The 16,287-nt window shown below is 35.8% G+C and overlaps 1 protein-coding gene across 6 annotated transcripts in view; it reads left to right on the forward strand.

The window, feature by feature from the left end:
• Positions 1 to 16,287, forward strand: part of st6gal2a (ST6 beta-galactosamide alpha-2,6-sialyltranferase 2a) — a 42,229-nt gene that overhangs the window by 5,763 nt on the left and 20,179 nt on the right. For 5 of the 6 annotated variants that reach the window (XR_015924966.1, XR_015924967.1, XM_088597375.1 and 2 more), the window contains exons 2-3: positions 12,054 to 12,110; positions 13,189 to 14,145. Coding sequence is in view for 4 of the 6 variants with exons in the window: in XM_088597375.1 (XP_088453501.1) it covers positions 13,242 to 14,145 (904 nt within the window). In the remaining 2 variants the exon portion in view is untranslated. The remainder of the gene's footprint in view (positions 1 to 12,053; positions 12,111 to 13,188; positions 14,146 to 16,287) is intronic. The other variant, XM_088597357.1, reaches the window with a different exon arrangement.

The raw sequence follows: 16,287 nt of genomic DNA on the forward strand, positions 1-16,287 counted from the left end.
CTTAATGTATATTACATATTAGGTAGGATATTTTGTATGAGATTATTTTTCTCTATTTTCAGTTCATTTAAATTTTATTATTCAAAAATCTGTTTTAATATCTTGAAATCTATGTATATTAAAATGATTGTCCATCATAATGATTGGAATTGCAGAAATAACTGAAAAAATTGTTGTCAATATAAATGTTTGCAGTATACTCTGAATGAAGTTCTTAGGTGGGATTTGTTGTGCTCCATTTTGTGTTTGGTGTCTATTTGCTGTTGTATTTTCTTTCAGCTTAATGTTGACTAATAATATTAGGGATAAAGTACATATAAAAATTCCATGCAGAAGAAAAATGTTATCTAGGAAATCTAAACAATAATATTGACATATACATGGTATCCCTGTGAATTAAGCCATTCCCATAATATTACAATGGGGGAAAAAACCTCAATTTCATACAGTATCTCTTTACAAGGGGGATCTTGTACAAGTTTTGAATGTGAAGCAGAGAACCCATGTATTCCTTTGGATCTTTTAACCATGAACTTCAGCACTACACTACAGTACAGAGATTTAAAAAAAAACTGGATTAGATACAACTAGGTTAGGAGATGTTTGAGAATAAGATCAAAAGTGAAATAAGTCATTATGGCTTTGCAGGATTATACAATTATTGCACATGAACATCTTTAATGGCATTTAACAAAAATCATATTTTCTATAAAATAATTTCTCCTTTCCATATTTGTATTTGGTTGTACCATTTTCCCTATACCTTGCAGTCTTTTTTTTCGTGACTAAAATGAAAATTGTACTGTAAAACAAGACAAAATGAATGACATAAAACAAATAATTCTGAAATAACTTAAATATGCCACATCATACTTTGAGTAATTAAATAAGTATGATGTATAACCGTGCGCTTTGTGGGTTTAGTGTACAGTGTTCACCCTAGTTTTGTGTGAGGGAACTTTTTTATATTTTTCAGGGTATTTTTAGTTGAATGTTGCTTTGGTTGATTTTTATTCCCACTTTCTTGAACTTTTAGCCAATGATAGTTTCTCTATGAATTATGAGACAAGTTACAAATTAAGTGATTGAATCTCACATTTGTAACTCTAGAAAGCTCTTTACACCAATAGTTTAATTTTACCGCTGAACAGGGTGTCTAATGTAAATCTATAATAAATTATAGGGAAGAGCAGAATCGATAAGCACATGCAGATTTAAAATGTACTACTTCATTTTTCTTTGCATGAGGTTGTGTTTTCTCCAAATTCTTTTTTATGAAGAATGTATCCTTCTCTTGATGGTTATTGGCTGCAGAGTTCTAGTGCATGTTTTTTTGCTTAAGTAGATAGCTGCGTCAGCATGCATAGGCTGCAAAGGAGCAGGTAAAGGTATATTCCATGCCAAAAGGAGAAGAAACAGGTTTTCTGCTGTGGAGCTTTCTTCAAAGTATGTCTTGTTATCTCCACGCCCAAAATTGTTTATTTTTCTTTGAGCATGGAATAAATCTTTAACCGTTTTTTTTTTGGGGGGGGGTTTGCTACTCATTTCCAGCTTGATCCAGGACTTTTTATGTAAATACCTGATTTATCTTCCCCAAAAAAAACATAGAAAACTAGAAACAGTATTAAATGCTTAAATTCAAGTCCTTATCCATTGACATTAAACACTGTGAGTGAATTATGAGTAAACGAATGGAAAACTTGATGAAGATTGAATGAGTTTGGCGTTTTCGAACGGGTATTAAAGAGCAATTAGCAGGAAGGGATACGCGTGTCCAAGGAAGTGATGACTCATTACAGGCATAACAAGTGTTGCTACAATATGAGAGGTACAAATCAGAAACAGGTTGTGAAGCCTTCACACAGAAAGTGGTGAAGCCTGCGATATTTCCAGTTAACCCATTTTCTAAGATACGTAGTAAGGTAATTTTAGGTTTAAATAGATACTTTATTAATCCCGTGAGGGAAATCGCAGTGCAACAGCAGCCTGGCACAGTCAAACAGTACAGTGTAACTTAATAATACAGTAAGCACAGTTAGTGAGCAATAAAAATGGAGTATAGAGAATTGCACGCAGTACAGAATACACAAAAACAAACCAGAATGTACAGTACACAAGAAGATGTATTGCACATTATCCACAAGCATATATTGCACACCAGTTGTAAAGAAACAAATGGCTTTTAGATGTCTTCACATTTCAGCACTTGGTAATCATTTTGTTGGTAGAATACTTACCAAGCTGGAGTTAAGTGGCCAAAGAGTCATTGAACAGGAGCAGTTTCCATTAAAGTCCATGTTTTGTGGACAGTTGATGAGCTGCTATAGGCGGGGAAATTACCACATTATAAAAGGTGCAGGTTTGAAGCAGTTTTGGATCTTCATGAAATGTGCATAGTATTGAATCAACTGGTATAAAAGTTCTTAAAGAAAGCTGTGTGAGTTATCTGAATGGCATACTAGCTGCCATTTTGGTATATGCAACATCAAGAATGTATTGGACCTTATTTGCGTGCTCATGAGAATGATACTTAGCTTTATTTTGTGTAGATGGAAAGTTATGGCCAGACTTGGAGATAAATAGTCTAGAAAGGTTTTTATTCTGATCTTTCTCTTGCCATGAAAATACTTCCAGGAACTAGTCAACTTCTCTAAGCCAGCTTCTCAGGGATGTTTCTGTGACAGGGTTCTAATAAAGGGATCTCCTTGCATTCCAGTACCCAAATTAGGCCACCATAAATTTTGTCTGTCCTGACACCACCAGCCACAAAATGCTGCTACCTCTGACTGCTTTTTACAGAGGAATGTACTTCTGTGCTCAAACCCCAACTGAACACTGAATTGTATGTGTTAGAAATCTATGATAAGACTGGAATTACCAACTGGAATAACCAACGAAAGTGCCATTTGGATTGTTATACTTGGTATTGCTGCAATCTGTCTCTATCCAGAATGACACATTTTAAAAGCTGTTGCAATGTTTTTTGTGCTGCTCTCTATGGGTCTGGCAAGTTGACAAAATAATCTAGTGATTGTGACTGCCACCCAGCATGCCAAACCAATCTAGGTTGAGCTATACTTTGACACTTTTTTTATGGGCGTCTGATGTCTGTATGCCAATTCTGTAGCACACACTTTGTAGTCAATTCCACATTTTTTAGTGCAGCATGTGCAGGGCAGCACGGAGCAAGGCCTAATTTACTATATTAACTATCCATCAATAGCAAGCATCAGGCGCAAGGTGGGGTACGTCCTGGAGAGGACACTAGTCCATCGCAGGACACCCAGACACAGACATGCACATACTCACATGGGTCCTTTAGACGGGGGGAGGAAAGTGGAGCACCTGCAGGAAAGCCATGTGAACAGGGGAAGAACATACAAGGTCAATGCAGTTAGCAGCCCAGGTGGGGAATTGAACTTTTCTGTATAAGTACAGTATATAGTTGAGATACACTTCAGGTTGAGACTGAAGTGCTTGCCTTGCTAATGATATTACGGATCAGGTAAACAATGATAATGTGCCAAACCATTTCTTGGATTCCATTTGTGTTCAATGGAAAGTTTGGTGGAAAATGCAAAACCTACTGTCTGATGTAAAAACACTTTATAACCTCCAGATGGTTTTAATTCAGTTACTTCTCAAAAACAATGATCTGGACTACCATTTCATCTACTGTTGGTGTATAGCATGAATATTGTTTTTTTTAAACAATGTGACAGTAATTTAAAAATTGACTATAAATATTGAATATGTTGTATGGCTGTAGTTTTGTTGGTATCCCGTATTGTTAACAGCAAAAGAAAAGCTTGTGTTATTTGTGTGATCATCTTCAGAGATGCAACCTGTGTATATTACCAGCTAAACAATCAGAATGTGTATACAACTTTTGGAAAAGAACTTTAGCAGAAATAAATTTTCTGTCTGAGTGAGACTTCACATAAAACAGAATTTTGTCCCAGGCTTCATTGGCAACTAGAGAAGCTTTGTGATGAAATCCCCAAATCTTAAGTTTCTAATGATCTCTGAAATAATACGGAACATATTTGTCGACATAACTGTGTATACATGGTAGCAGCTGCAAATTTCAACTTTTGGCCAGATTTCATGTGTGCATTAAGGAGGATCTGCCTTAAGGAAACTGCTAAACGACAAAGCTCTTCCATTTACCTGAGTCAAGTACACATCCTCTTGGCAGTTTACAGCAGGCAATGACAGAACAAACATCAACATGAATCCATCAGATTTTATCAGGGCAGCACTGATTAGTTTTTTTTGTTACATTTAATGTTCATGTTTTAACACTCAAGAATTCAGTTTTTACCAAACGTTTAAGTTTCATAATGTTTGAATTCATTAAAGTAACTTAAAAAGTAATATTTGTGTTGGCTTTTGAGCATTCATGAACATTGATTGATAATCCCAAAACTGAGAAACCAGAGAGCAAAACACTCAGCTGTAGTCCCTCAGTCCTGATGTTTGAAGTGTAATGTGAAAAAAGAATTAGTGTAGAATGACCGTGAGAAATTCATGTACAGACAGGCCAGCAACAAGCTCACCCAGTGGGGTGGGGCCTGTCTGCTACACAGTTTGTGTGTACCACACCACCTTTACATTTACTCTTGTAGTTTAATTGCCTAATTTTATTAATGTGTTAACAAAAATGTATCTTGCGTACTCTGAATATATTTGCATAACCCATTAATTGTTCTGGTTGGTTGATTCCTTGTAGCCAATGAAGTACTTTGTACATTCAAACTATCCCTACATTGATCAACCATTTTTAAACAGGAGTTAGTGTTACAAGCTGCCCATAAATAGATGATAAAATGGTGGCCATCTTGTTTTGTGCAGAAACCTCAATTTTCCTTGTATTTATTCATTCAGTACTATAATTATTCATATAAAGTGAAGATGTTTTGGATAATTCCCTCACAATTACAACCATTTGTGGGAATAAAAATAATTGTAGCAACTTTCTGTGTTTAGATTGGTTTGAAATTTTGACTGGGTTTTTAAAATACTGGTTTTGCCCCCATATTGGCTGGCACAAAGTATTTTTGTTGATGCAATTTGTCAGTGTTCAGTTATTGCATTATGAGTCAGTGAAAGTGTTAGCTGTTGTGTATTTGCAGTTTTAGTCCTGATTTAAATGTTTCTCCAAACACCGTGTCATGTCTCGACTGGACCCAGACTGAATACTGCACACAGAATTCTGGCAAGAGAAATATTCAAGAACATCTGAAATTATAATACCATTGCACTGCCTTAATGCAAATACTCACACAAGCTTGATATCAGGTGCAGTTACAGTGTATCATATAATATAGCTAATATATACATTAACCTTTAAACAGTTTTCAGCAATTGAATCCCTGCTATATTAGTCTTTCTACAGCAGATATTAGAATTTTGACTTTATTTTCTTATTGGGGGCAGTAGTGAACAGCATTGTGGCTTTGCAGTGCTGGAGACCTGGGTTAAATTCCAGATGTGTGCTGCTATCTGTGTGGAGATGGTGTTTTTCTTGTGTTAACAATGGTGTCTGCTGGGTCCTCTGGTTTCCTTTCTCAAGACATATTGGTAGGTGAATTGGCTTCTTCGACAGTTGGCTCTAGTTGTGGGTGTTGGTGTGTGTGTGTGTTTGTTTCTGTGTGCCCTGCGATGGGCTGGCATTTCATCCATTGTATATCCTGCCTTGTTCCCTTAGGCTCTGGCTCCCACCAACCCTGTATTGGATAAAGCGATTAGAAAATGGATGGAAATAATGGGGAGTAGCTGTACTTCATAGGTCAGTGATAATATGGCAGTTGTCATATTTTCAGGCAAGTGGAGTTCAGTGGTCACATTGAAATCTTGTTTAATAAGGAGGCAAGTTTTCTATGTTTAATATACAGTATTATATTTTTACCTACAGCAATCATTCACACTAGGCACTTTGCCCTTCAACAGAATGTGCTGCATCACCTGCAGATATCTGTCCAATACCACACACATTCACTGCCCCTCTGGACAATTCTGTATCACCCAGTTGACATTATATATTTCCAGCAACTTTATTTACTGTATCTCATGCAAACATGCCCTAGTCATTTACATTGGTGAGACAGGAGGAAGACTGGCAGATCGTTTCAGGGAACATGGCAGAACTGTGAGGATCAAAGATCTCTCTAAACCCATAGTTCCTCACCTAGCTTCATCTCTAATGGCCACTGTTTCTGATCGCTCTATCTGCATCCTCACAGAGGGGTTTCAGAACTGCTCTTGCAGAAAAACATCCAAACCCAGAATAATTCTTAAATTTCGATCACACCTTCCCCCTTCTCACAATAACAGACTAATTTTCTTTTAAATCCTCTGTATTCATTTGCAGATTTCAGCTTTCCACACCTCCTGTTCTCCCTCATTCTTACTTGCCAAATGCCCATTTCCCCCCTGGTCCCTGCCCCTTCTCACCTACTCTCTTTTGTTCTCCCTGCCTTTTTATTTATTTGCTACTTTCCCTCTCCATCACACCTTACACAGGCTCCAAAGTCGACATGTAGTGTTTTTTCTTTTTTTACCATTGATGATGGTTCATCTATTAAAATGGTTTGAGTTATAAAGTCTGTGATACAATATAATTGAGAAAATAAAAGCATATTGAGCATTGGCATGGCACAGGCATAATACAGTTTTTGTAAAAAGACCTTCAGACAAGTTGCTGAAAAGTGGACTGCAAACTTAAACCTGGATTGATTAAAAAAGAAAACAAATTATTCAATCAGCTACAGATGTCTCAAGGCAGTCAGAATATTTGACCCAAAACAAGTACATAGTTTGGATATGGTTATACCATAATTTTTGTTTCAGGATTTGAATTATTAATGTAACTCTGAAATGGACAAATATACTACTGAAAATAAAAGAGCAGTGGAATGAAGCTGAACTATTTATTTTCCAACTCAACATAAAAGTGGAAAGGTCAGTTGTTATCAAATACATGGATGTTGTGAAAGAGGTATTTATCTGTTTACACAGAAACAGCATTCTGTGAAAGAACAGGTAAAACACCTTTCTAATTAAAAAACAAATGTAAAACACTGGATACTTTCTTTCACTGAACTGTAAGTCACATTTGTGTCCTCCATGTAAACTATTTCTTTTTTTACATTCTTATAGAGGCTACTACAATTTAATGTTATGACATCTGTTTTCTGATTTCTGTTTTTCACCTCTTCAAAGAAAGCTGTTTTTTTGATATTACTATTGATATTAAGTACATGTTTCTGATGATCACTAATTTATTGCGAAATTGTCTGTAGTACTGTTGAAACAGATGTGTGAATAGCCATTTACATTGCTGTTAATCTGCTTGCTTACACACACAAGTTGTATGTAATTCCCGAATGACTAATTGAGATGAAAGATAAACTTAGAAGAATGCTGAACTCTAGGTGTTGGAAGACTAAAAGCGCAGGTTAGAAAATTAGAAAAAAATTATATCTACAGTATATGCTATCTTCACTCTCTAATGTAGACATTATTAAATATTTTTAATATAATTTCCACTATATGCAAATGATAAATTTGTCATCTTTAAGCAACACTCTTCTTTCTGTTGTGGCCTTGATGAAGAGCTGATTTTATGAAGATGTTGTCAGATTAGAAGATTGGAGAGTGAGACTAAACTCTAAAAATACAGTAGTTTGCTGGGAGCTGTACTGTTGGAACCCTGTGTTTCCTTTGGCATTGACTGTTACATTGCTCTTCATATTGATGTTAGAGGGGCTCTTATGTCTAAAGAAGTGGGTACAGACCATTTAATATCTCCATGTCTTCCTTCTATGTGTTATAATTGGGGCGGAGCGGTGGCTCTGTGGCTAAGGATCTGCCCCTGTGGCTAGAAGGTTGCGGTTAAAATCCTGCAGCTGGCAGAGAAATCCTACTCTGTTGGCTCCTGAGCAAGGCCCTTAACCCCAACTGCTCCAGGGGTGCCGTACAATGGCAGACCCTGCGCTCTGACCCCAGGCTCTCTCCCTGTCTGTGTGTCTCATGGAGAGCAAGCTGGGGTATGCGAAAAGATAATTTCTAATGCAAGAAATTGTAAAGGGTTAATAAAGTGATGTTATCATGTTGTTGTTGTTGTTATTATTATTATTATAACAGTAGCTTTCTATCTTCTTTGGAACTGTTTGCAAAACATGTTGTAAACAGCAAGATATACACTGGGTATAAAATAAGAGTTCCACAGCTATGGTTTCACAGTTTCTGAAATCATTTTTAGATGATGACTGCTGATTCTTTATTGGAGTGCTGGTGCCACTTCAGCTATTGCAAAACCTGCTAACTGTTGTCCAGATAGGTCTTCACTTACATCATGCTTCCTGAGAGTGAATAGAAATTAAATCAGCAGTGCTCCTGTCTCTGCCTGATGCATTACACTGTTATGTGATTAATTACATTTGTATTGGGTGATTCTGCTCCAGGGGTGATAACTAACTGAAAGCATGGATGAGGGAATTGAGATATAATTCTGGGCTAGTATAAACAAATTTAACAAATATTCCAAACAAAAACAATGCAGCATTGTTTTTTTCAGATGAAGGACTGATAATGCATTTTCTATGTAGGGTTTTCTAAGCCAGGGTGGTCCAGGGTGCCAACTGGTGTGTCTGCTGTTTGCATTCCAACTCAGCTTGTTTCTGCCTTAATTGGAACTTAATTGGAGCTCTTCTCCCAGCTCTTCAGGTGCTACTGCTGTAAAGAGACCAAGAAACTATGCAGACAGACTATCTTCCAAGTCCAGACCTGGACCACCCTGCTCTAAACTTCAGAGAAAAAAAATGACACTGTAGTATCTTGATGCCAAGATTTCTTTATTGAACATATAAAGAAAAATGTTCATTGGCAAGTTAAAACCTTTTGGTTTTTGTGGAAAGGAACATTTGTTTTTTGCTATGAATACATACTGTAGATAATATTTAATCCGTATGTTTTAGCATGGTCAGATGGGCATCATTTCAGCCTGAAAGAAAATATTTTTTGGTTTCAAGAAAAAGTATTCATAGATGCTGTGACCTGAATATAACTACATATATATGAATCACACTTATTTCATAGACAGAAAGGGCAAGTAACAAATCTGTACCTTTTAAGAAACTGTATTGTATGCAAGAAACTGAGATACAGTAGGTGTTACAGGGAACAGTGGAAATTTGTCCACCAAATGAACATAACAAAGTGGCATCACCTGCCTCTTTCATTTGAATTAACTTCTTGAGCAAAATAAGAACAGTTTAAATAAAACAGTGCATTCATAGTTCACTTACATTTATAAATTCCACAAAAAGATAGCATATAAGTGATTTATTATAATAAATATTTTTACTTACTCCTATAGGTATAAAGGTAGCTATATAAGGTTTTTAACAATCAAGAGCACAGAATCTGAGATCAAATTTATAAATGCAATATTTTGCTATGTAGTGACAAGCAACTGTTTTTGCCTTGTGTTGATCATAGCCCACATGTTCCCACATAAACCTTTTAATCAAGCCATCTTTTTCCTTTATCTAAGTCCTTAATGCAATCCCACAATACATTTTCAGCAATTGATCCAATTAACTTGATACCATTTTCTAAACTTTTCAAATAGATCTGTTAATGTTGTTAAGTGTGATGGCTTAGTATTAGGTGTATGTTGTACATGGGGAGCAATGGAGTGCCTGAAACTGGGACAGGTGTGTTGGTCTGTATACAGGGAATGTGTGTGTAGATTGATATCCCAGATGTCTGCAAATACCACAGCAGTGGCAAAACAACTCTGGAATGAATCTAAAGCAGGGGTCCCAACTCTACCCCTGGAAGGCTGCATTTCTCATGTGTATATCTCAATAAATGAGCAACACCTGAAGAATTGGGGAAATCTGTGAAAATGCTGCAATTAAGTCAACAACCCATTTGATGCGATATATAATTGTAGTTTTGCAATGGCAACATGTGGGACTGTAGCCCCATACGATAGGGTCACCATTACCTGTAAAACGCTTTGAGTGGAGTTCCCAGAAAAGCGCTATATAAGTGTAAGCAATTATTAATTATAATTAATTATTGTTGTTGTTGTTATTTTTATTATTTGGGGAGTTTCTATAGTATTAATCCACTATGACAGAAGCTAATTCACGAGATGTTAACTTGATTTTTATTAATTAAAAACTAAATTTTAGACTAAGCAGTTGTAAAATCCTTAATATATGAAATGATATAAGCAGTTTGTGTTTGCTTGATATGAAAATTTTGCAGTTAAATTTCTTCAGAACATATCCTTGGCTTCATTTTACTTTGACGGGCTTAATAGGTTTCGATGTGAGTGAATTCTTTCTTTTTGTGGTCTGTTTTAGGAAGATTTCCCCTTGTTGCAAAGTCTCATCATCCCTATACAGTTTTGTTTTGATTTCTCTGTAGTATATATAGAACATATAATCCTGCTAGATGCACAGTAGACACCATCATAATTATGCTTGTGATTTGTTCTGGTAGTCTATTTATAGTATTTTCACAATGTAGTTAAGATAGGGTTGAGACGTTGACAAAAAAACTTTAAAAAGACTCTTATGCTGCAATACTTCTGGCTTTTATTCAGATTTACTTTGTGACATTGGAACAAGTCTAAATGCAGCTTTTGTTTTACTGGGCTTGTGTGTACATCGTATTATAATTAAGAGCATATGGAATTGGTTTGCCAACATTTGATATTGTTGATTATTCGTCTTTCCCCCTTTTTGCAGAGGATCCAAAGCATCTGTGAAACACATTTTGTCATTACTTAATTGTAACCACAGACGTACAGTTACCATCTCATTGGTGCAAAATCTTTCTTCAGTGTCTCTGCCTTTTATAATACAGTATTTTATGAGAATAAAGTAGTACACACTTTTTAAAATTATTTTATTACAGAATGTGAACAAGCTGAAACAATTGATAAGCTATACACCGTAGAGCCTTTAATGTTCATAGAATCATTCCATAATTCAATTCAGTAATTCTATAATTAATAACATTTCATTCTGGTCTGTAAAAAAGATACTGAACAATTTATCAGCAGTTTGGTTTGAAAGTGTAATGGAATAAAAATATTTTTGTTTAAATAAAAGTTAGTAGGTGCCCAAATATTAAAGACATTTTGTGTTAAGTACATCTGTAAGTCAACAAAAGTAAACAAAATCTTATCCAGTGCATTTTTCTTTATAGAGGCATTCCATGTGCAAGACAATTTAATATAACTGTTCCTGTGTTTCCTAAAATAATGAGCAAATGTGTGCTTGACAAGGCTTGAGATAAAATTTTGAAGTATACAGGTGTGCAGTTTTTTTTTTTCCATGGCCACAGTCGTTCTCTCCAGGAACTTCCCTCCTGCTTCTCAGAGCAGATTTCCCAACTCTAGTCCTGGCAACTCCCACTCTGGCTGGATTTCACTCCTGCTGAGCTCTGCTGCGTACATGAACTGAACCTTTAATTGTAATCCGAATTGATTACAATAACTAAAGGTCTCTAATTTTTTAAAACTTGGAAAGCTCCCAGTCAGTCATCTTCTTACCTTGATTTCTTAATCATTATTTGATTAAATTGAGTTTGGTTAAAAGCTGCATCTCAGGCTCTGAGGACCAGTTAGAGGGATCTGTGGAACAAAGCATAACCTTCAGCAATATTATTGTGTTTAGTTGAATGTATTTAATTTGTATGTGCATTAAATTGAATGCTTTCACCCACGTTGTGATTCATTGAAGAGCCAATGCTGACCATGTACAGTAGTAGCAAAATTAGTGGCCTCCTTTTTTCTATTACAGTATTATGTAATTTAGGTGTGACAACAGGGAATAACAGGCTGATAACAGGAAACAGTAGATTTACCATACTTATGTAATGGTCATTATATTGAAATATTCAACTATGTAAAAACATTCTAAAAACACAAAGCAGTAGTTTGTTGGGTTTTGGTTTTCAGATCTTATTGAATTTAATCTCTGCATCTAAATTTCCTGCCTGATTTTCAATTTTATTTTATTTTTTAGAGCAATGCTGTGCATTGGAAACAAAATGGAATCCCTGTATTGGTAATGTCTACTTTGGTAAGTGTTGTTGTAATCACATTTTCCTTATGGAGACACCACAATACACAGTACATTTAGAAAAAATGTTCTTCAGCAATTTTCGGGAGAATTGTCTGTGGATTTGGGAGAGTTTGGTATATTCATGAATTTTAAAGTTTGACTTCTGTTATGGAGAAAAAGCTTGGGTCCAAGAACAACTCAAGATTTATCCAATATTTTCAGTGACAAAAAAATATTGGAGAATATTGGTTTATGCTTGTGTTAGAGAGACCACTGAGCTTGGATTCAATTGACATATTTTACACCTTAATCGACTTGTAATTAAGAATTTACTTTCATAATTGTTTGAACTTAAAATGCTTGCTTTAGTGCATCCTAACCTTATTTGATGCAGGGTTACTCAACTTGCCATCCTTCCAATCTGTTCAATTGCTGTGCTTGGATATAACTTGCTTCTTAATTGCAGTATAGATCCTGTCAAGATTCAATTAAATAATTAATGAGCAAAAAAGTGTCATGGAGTAATTGGAGTGGCTTCAAATCAAGCAGCCCTGTTTTGGAGTATTAACTAACATGAGAGTTCAGTTGGGAGAATAATCAGAAAAACTGATGGTAACTAATTAAAATAAAGTTTAAGTGATGGAAGAACAAAAAAAAAACATCCAAGCAAATTATACACTGTACATCTTATCAATTAACTGATATTAGCTTGACTAAAAAGCTAATAAGAGAATGGTAGAGTTAAAGAGTGTCAGCTATAGAAATGTATGTCTGGATGTTTAAAAGATGGACAGATTTGGGTATTCATCAAATACTTTTCAAGCTATTACACCCAAAGACACTTATGATAATGTCCGTAGTAACAGTTAAAAATCATTCGGTGGGGGGAGGATCATTTTAATCATGAAAAGCATAGAGAAAGCTTGAGAAAAAAAATAAAGATTAAAATATTTTTCCAAATGAACCACAAAGTTCAATCAAGGGAAATCCTGCAGACTATCCTTAACATAAAAGTACTGGTCCATCAACTGTACATCTTGCCTATGAGTTTTAAGTTTTTAATATTTCTACCCAACAATGTTTGTGGATTTTCTAGGACTGTCTTCAACCTGCTGCTCAAAAGCCTGTTAAAGCTGGGAGTAAACTACCATGAAATCCAAAGTTAAACAATGGAAGCAGCTGGTGCTGATGGGAATATTGGCATGGATTGTTGTTTTTTTGGCATTGTTTACCTATTTTATGGATTTCCGAATGAATGTCCCACGTGTGACTGGCTCCTTATCTCACACAGAAACAAGAAAGCTGACCTCTATTCAAGTCAACAGTCAGAACGTTATGTTATCTCAGTCAGACATTGCTACTCCAGACAGCAACAGCCATAAAAAGCCCTACAATGGCCCAGTCCTTACTGGGAAAACTGGAACTCCTAACCTAGAAGTGTGGTCATATTTTGAGAATGAGATACAGAATACAATCTCAAGAGATGATACGTCAGCCCAGATGAGCACTGGAGAAATATCTGTTGCTGCTGGTCAGCAACACAGAAAGACTCAGGTAAACAAGCATGCAGTGGAGAACTTTTACTTCTATGAATATAATTCTGCTAAAACGGAACATGTACCCACAGTGATGAAAAGATCTAGGTTAAGAAGGCATAGACACAGGACTTCAAAAACTGTGGAGGACTTGGAAGAGTACCTTTTTAAATCAAAGTCAGTCATTTACAAACTGTGGAAAGGAAATGTGTCCTCAAAGATGCTCAGTCCTCGTTTGCAAAAGGCGATGAAGGAGTACCTTGATGCCAATAAACACAATGTTAGTTACGAAGGCAAAAGGACATCTAAACTCAGTAGACAGGAAGTTCTGTGTGAGTTGAAGCATCAAATCAAAGTCCAGTCCCTGGATGGAACTGAACGTCCCTTTTCTAAGCTAGGATGGAAAAAGTTTGTTCCAAAAATTTCCCTCGATGAACTTCATCCAGATGGGTTCAGGAAATGTGCAGTGGTGACATCTGCAGGGGCCATGCTCAACTCCTCCTTGGGAAAAGAGATTGGTAAGTTAAGTTAATTAAGGAATCTTTCTTTTGTGGCCAAGCTGATTTTTGTAGTTTGCTGGATTTGAATGTAAAAGTAAACCCAGGAATTATTTTGAGAAAAATTCAAATGAGTTTTGCCTCCTACTGAATTTCTTTTTAAATCTCATTGGTAAAAAGTATTCATCTTTATTATGAGATAAATAATATGAAAAAAACGTTGATTCCATTCCGTGCCAAAAAGTGTTGCAAAGTAAGCTATAGCAAATGAAAGACTTCTTAGATCCTAAAGAATACTATCTCCTCAAAATGACTGAGTTTGTAAATGTCTGTTGCAAAAAAAGTAATACAGAAGCTGGTTTTTTGTTTTAGAAATGGTTGGGATTATAATTTACTTGACCCTCTTCTCTCTTCATTTTGGTTCGGGTGTTTAAAAAAAAAATGGGCATAAAAGTCGGTCACCAAAGGTTAGTAAAGACATGCTGACAAACCTTGTTTGTGAAATAGTGGATGGGATATAATTTGGATGAAATGCTTATGTATCTTTGTACTGTATAGCACTTTTTTTGTAAAAAGAAACAAATGGTGAGTACACTGTGTATTGCTAACTTTTATTATGAGCAATCTTTATTAAGGGTTTAATAAGAATTAACCTTCATGCTTTCTTCTGTCACTGTTCGTTCAGATGAAAATAAGCCAACTGGAAACAAACAGTTTTCTTAACTTCCCCATTTCATGTTGAAGTCAATACATAATCATAGGAAAAAGCATAGGCTTTATTGTTGGTTTCCATAAACTATAGTTTTACTCTGAAGGTTTTTGCAAGTAAATTAAACATAATTTTATAATTCTAAAATAGTGATCAACACACTATACGTATAGCTGTCTATAACATGACTTGCTAACATATTTGCGGTAGTATCAATGTAAATGATGCAGTATAAGCCATAGATTATACAAGTGCGATTTTTCTGAAGAGCTTGTACTGCTTTCTTTATGTATAATGATTGATGTTATAAAAATACAGCCTAATTGTACGCCCCTGTGTATAACGGAGACCTCAGCCGCTCAGGCTGGAGGAGTCCTCCTTTACCTCAGCTGGCAAGTTCCCTGTTGTGTGACCCAGGCAGTGAGGGACAAACTGGCAGGGCAGAGGCGGCGAGAGAGGAAACCCAAACAGCCGTTACACATGTTTTGTTTTTCTGTTGGCAGTTGCTGTGTTTGGATTAAATTGCCTTGAATGTATCCATGGGACAATCAGAAAAACACCCATACAATGTAACCTGTTTTGGCCCCATTTCATATCTGCAGCCTCACATGCTGGTTTCTCTATCTGAACTGTAACGTGACACACTGCAGGTGTGAGAAGGAGACAGATGGCTCTTCCAAAACCCTTCTGGTTGAAACCTGAGTTGTTATACAAATTATAATGAAGACATTATAGACATACTGTAGCTGCAAATATAGGCTTCTAAATAACATTTCAGATCTGTCAGGACTATTTTTTAGATTGAATGAGCCATTCTTTTGGTTTTAAAATGATTTCTCCTATAAAATTAATCTATGAAATGTATGCCCCATTTACAGCAGTCACCTGCTTTTCAGGAATCAAGGACCATTTGCTCCAGATTCATACGAAGGAGACAGATTAATATGGCTTGTTTCCTTTTATCTGTGTGACTAAGCCCTTTTCTACATACATTACCAGTCTATTTCAAAGGTACAGTATATGCTGTATTCAGCCTTGTTAAATCACAAGGTGAAATGTCTAGGAGCAAATAAAGCAGCGGTTGAATGTGGTTAAACTCCTTGCCAGCTGTAAGAATAAATCATATATAACAGATTTCAATTATGTAGCTTTGAATTATTGCACCTAGGGCTGGGCGATATGGCCAAAAACATGATCACAATAAATGTCAAATCATTATTTCTTTCAAGTTTAAAGGCAGATTTTTTCTCCTGAGTGAAAGTTGAAGAAACCAGACAGTTCATTGGTAAATTAAACAACTCTTTATTTTAAGAACACAACAAACACTTGCCAAACAGCAGAAACATTAAACAAATCTGTTAGCTGCCCGGTCTGCAACACACACTTGCACTCGCGCAGTATTTTGTGCACATGCGCAAAGCATAAACATATATCGGACATTTATCGAACTTTTG

The sequence above is a fragment of the Lepisosteus platostomus genome, chromosome 2 (assembly GCF_059453375.1).
Source record: "Lepisosteus platostomus isolate fLepPlt1 chromosome 2, fLepPlt1.hap1, whole genome shotgun sequence".
NCBI classification, from domain to species: Eukaryota; Metazoa; Chordata; class Actinopteri; order Semionotiformes; family Lepisosteidae; genus Lepisosteus; species Lepisosteus platostomus.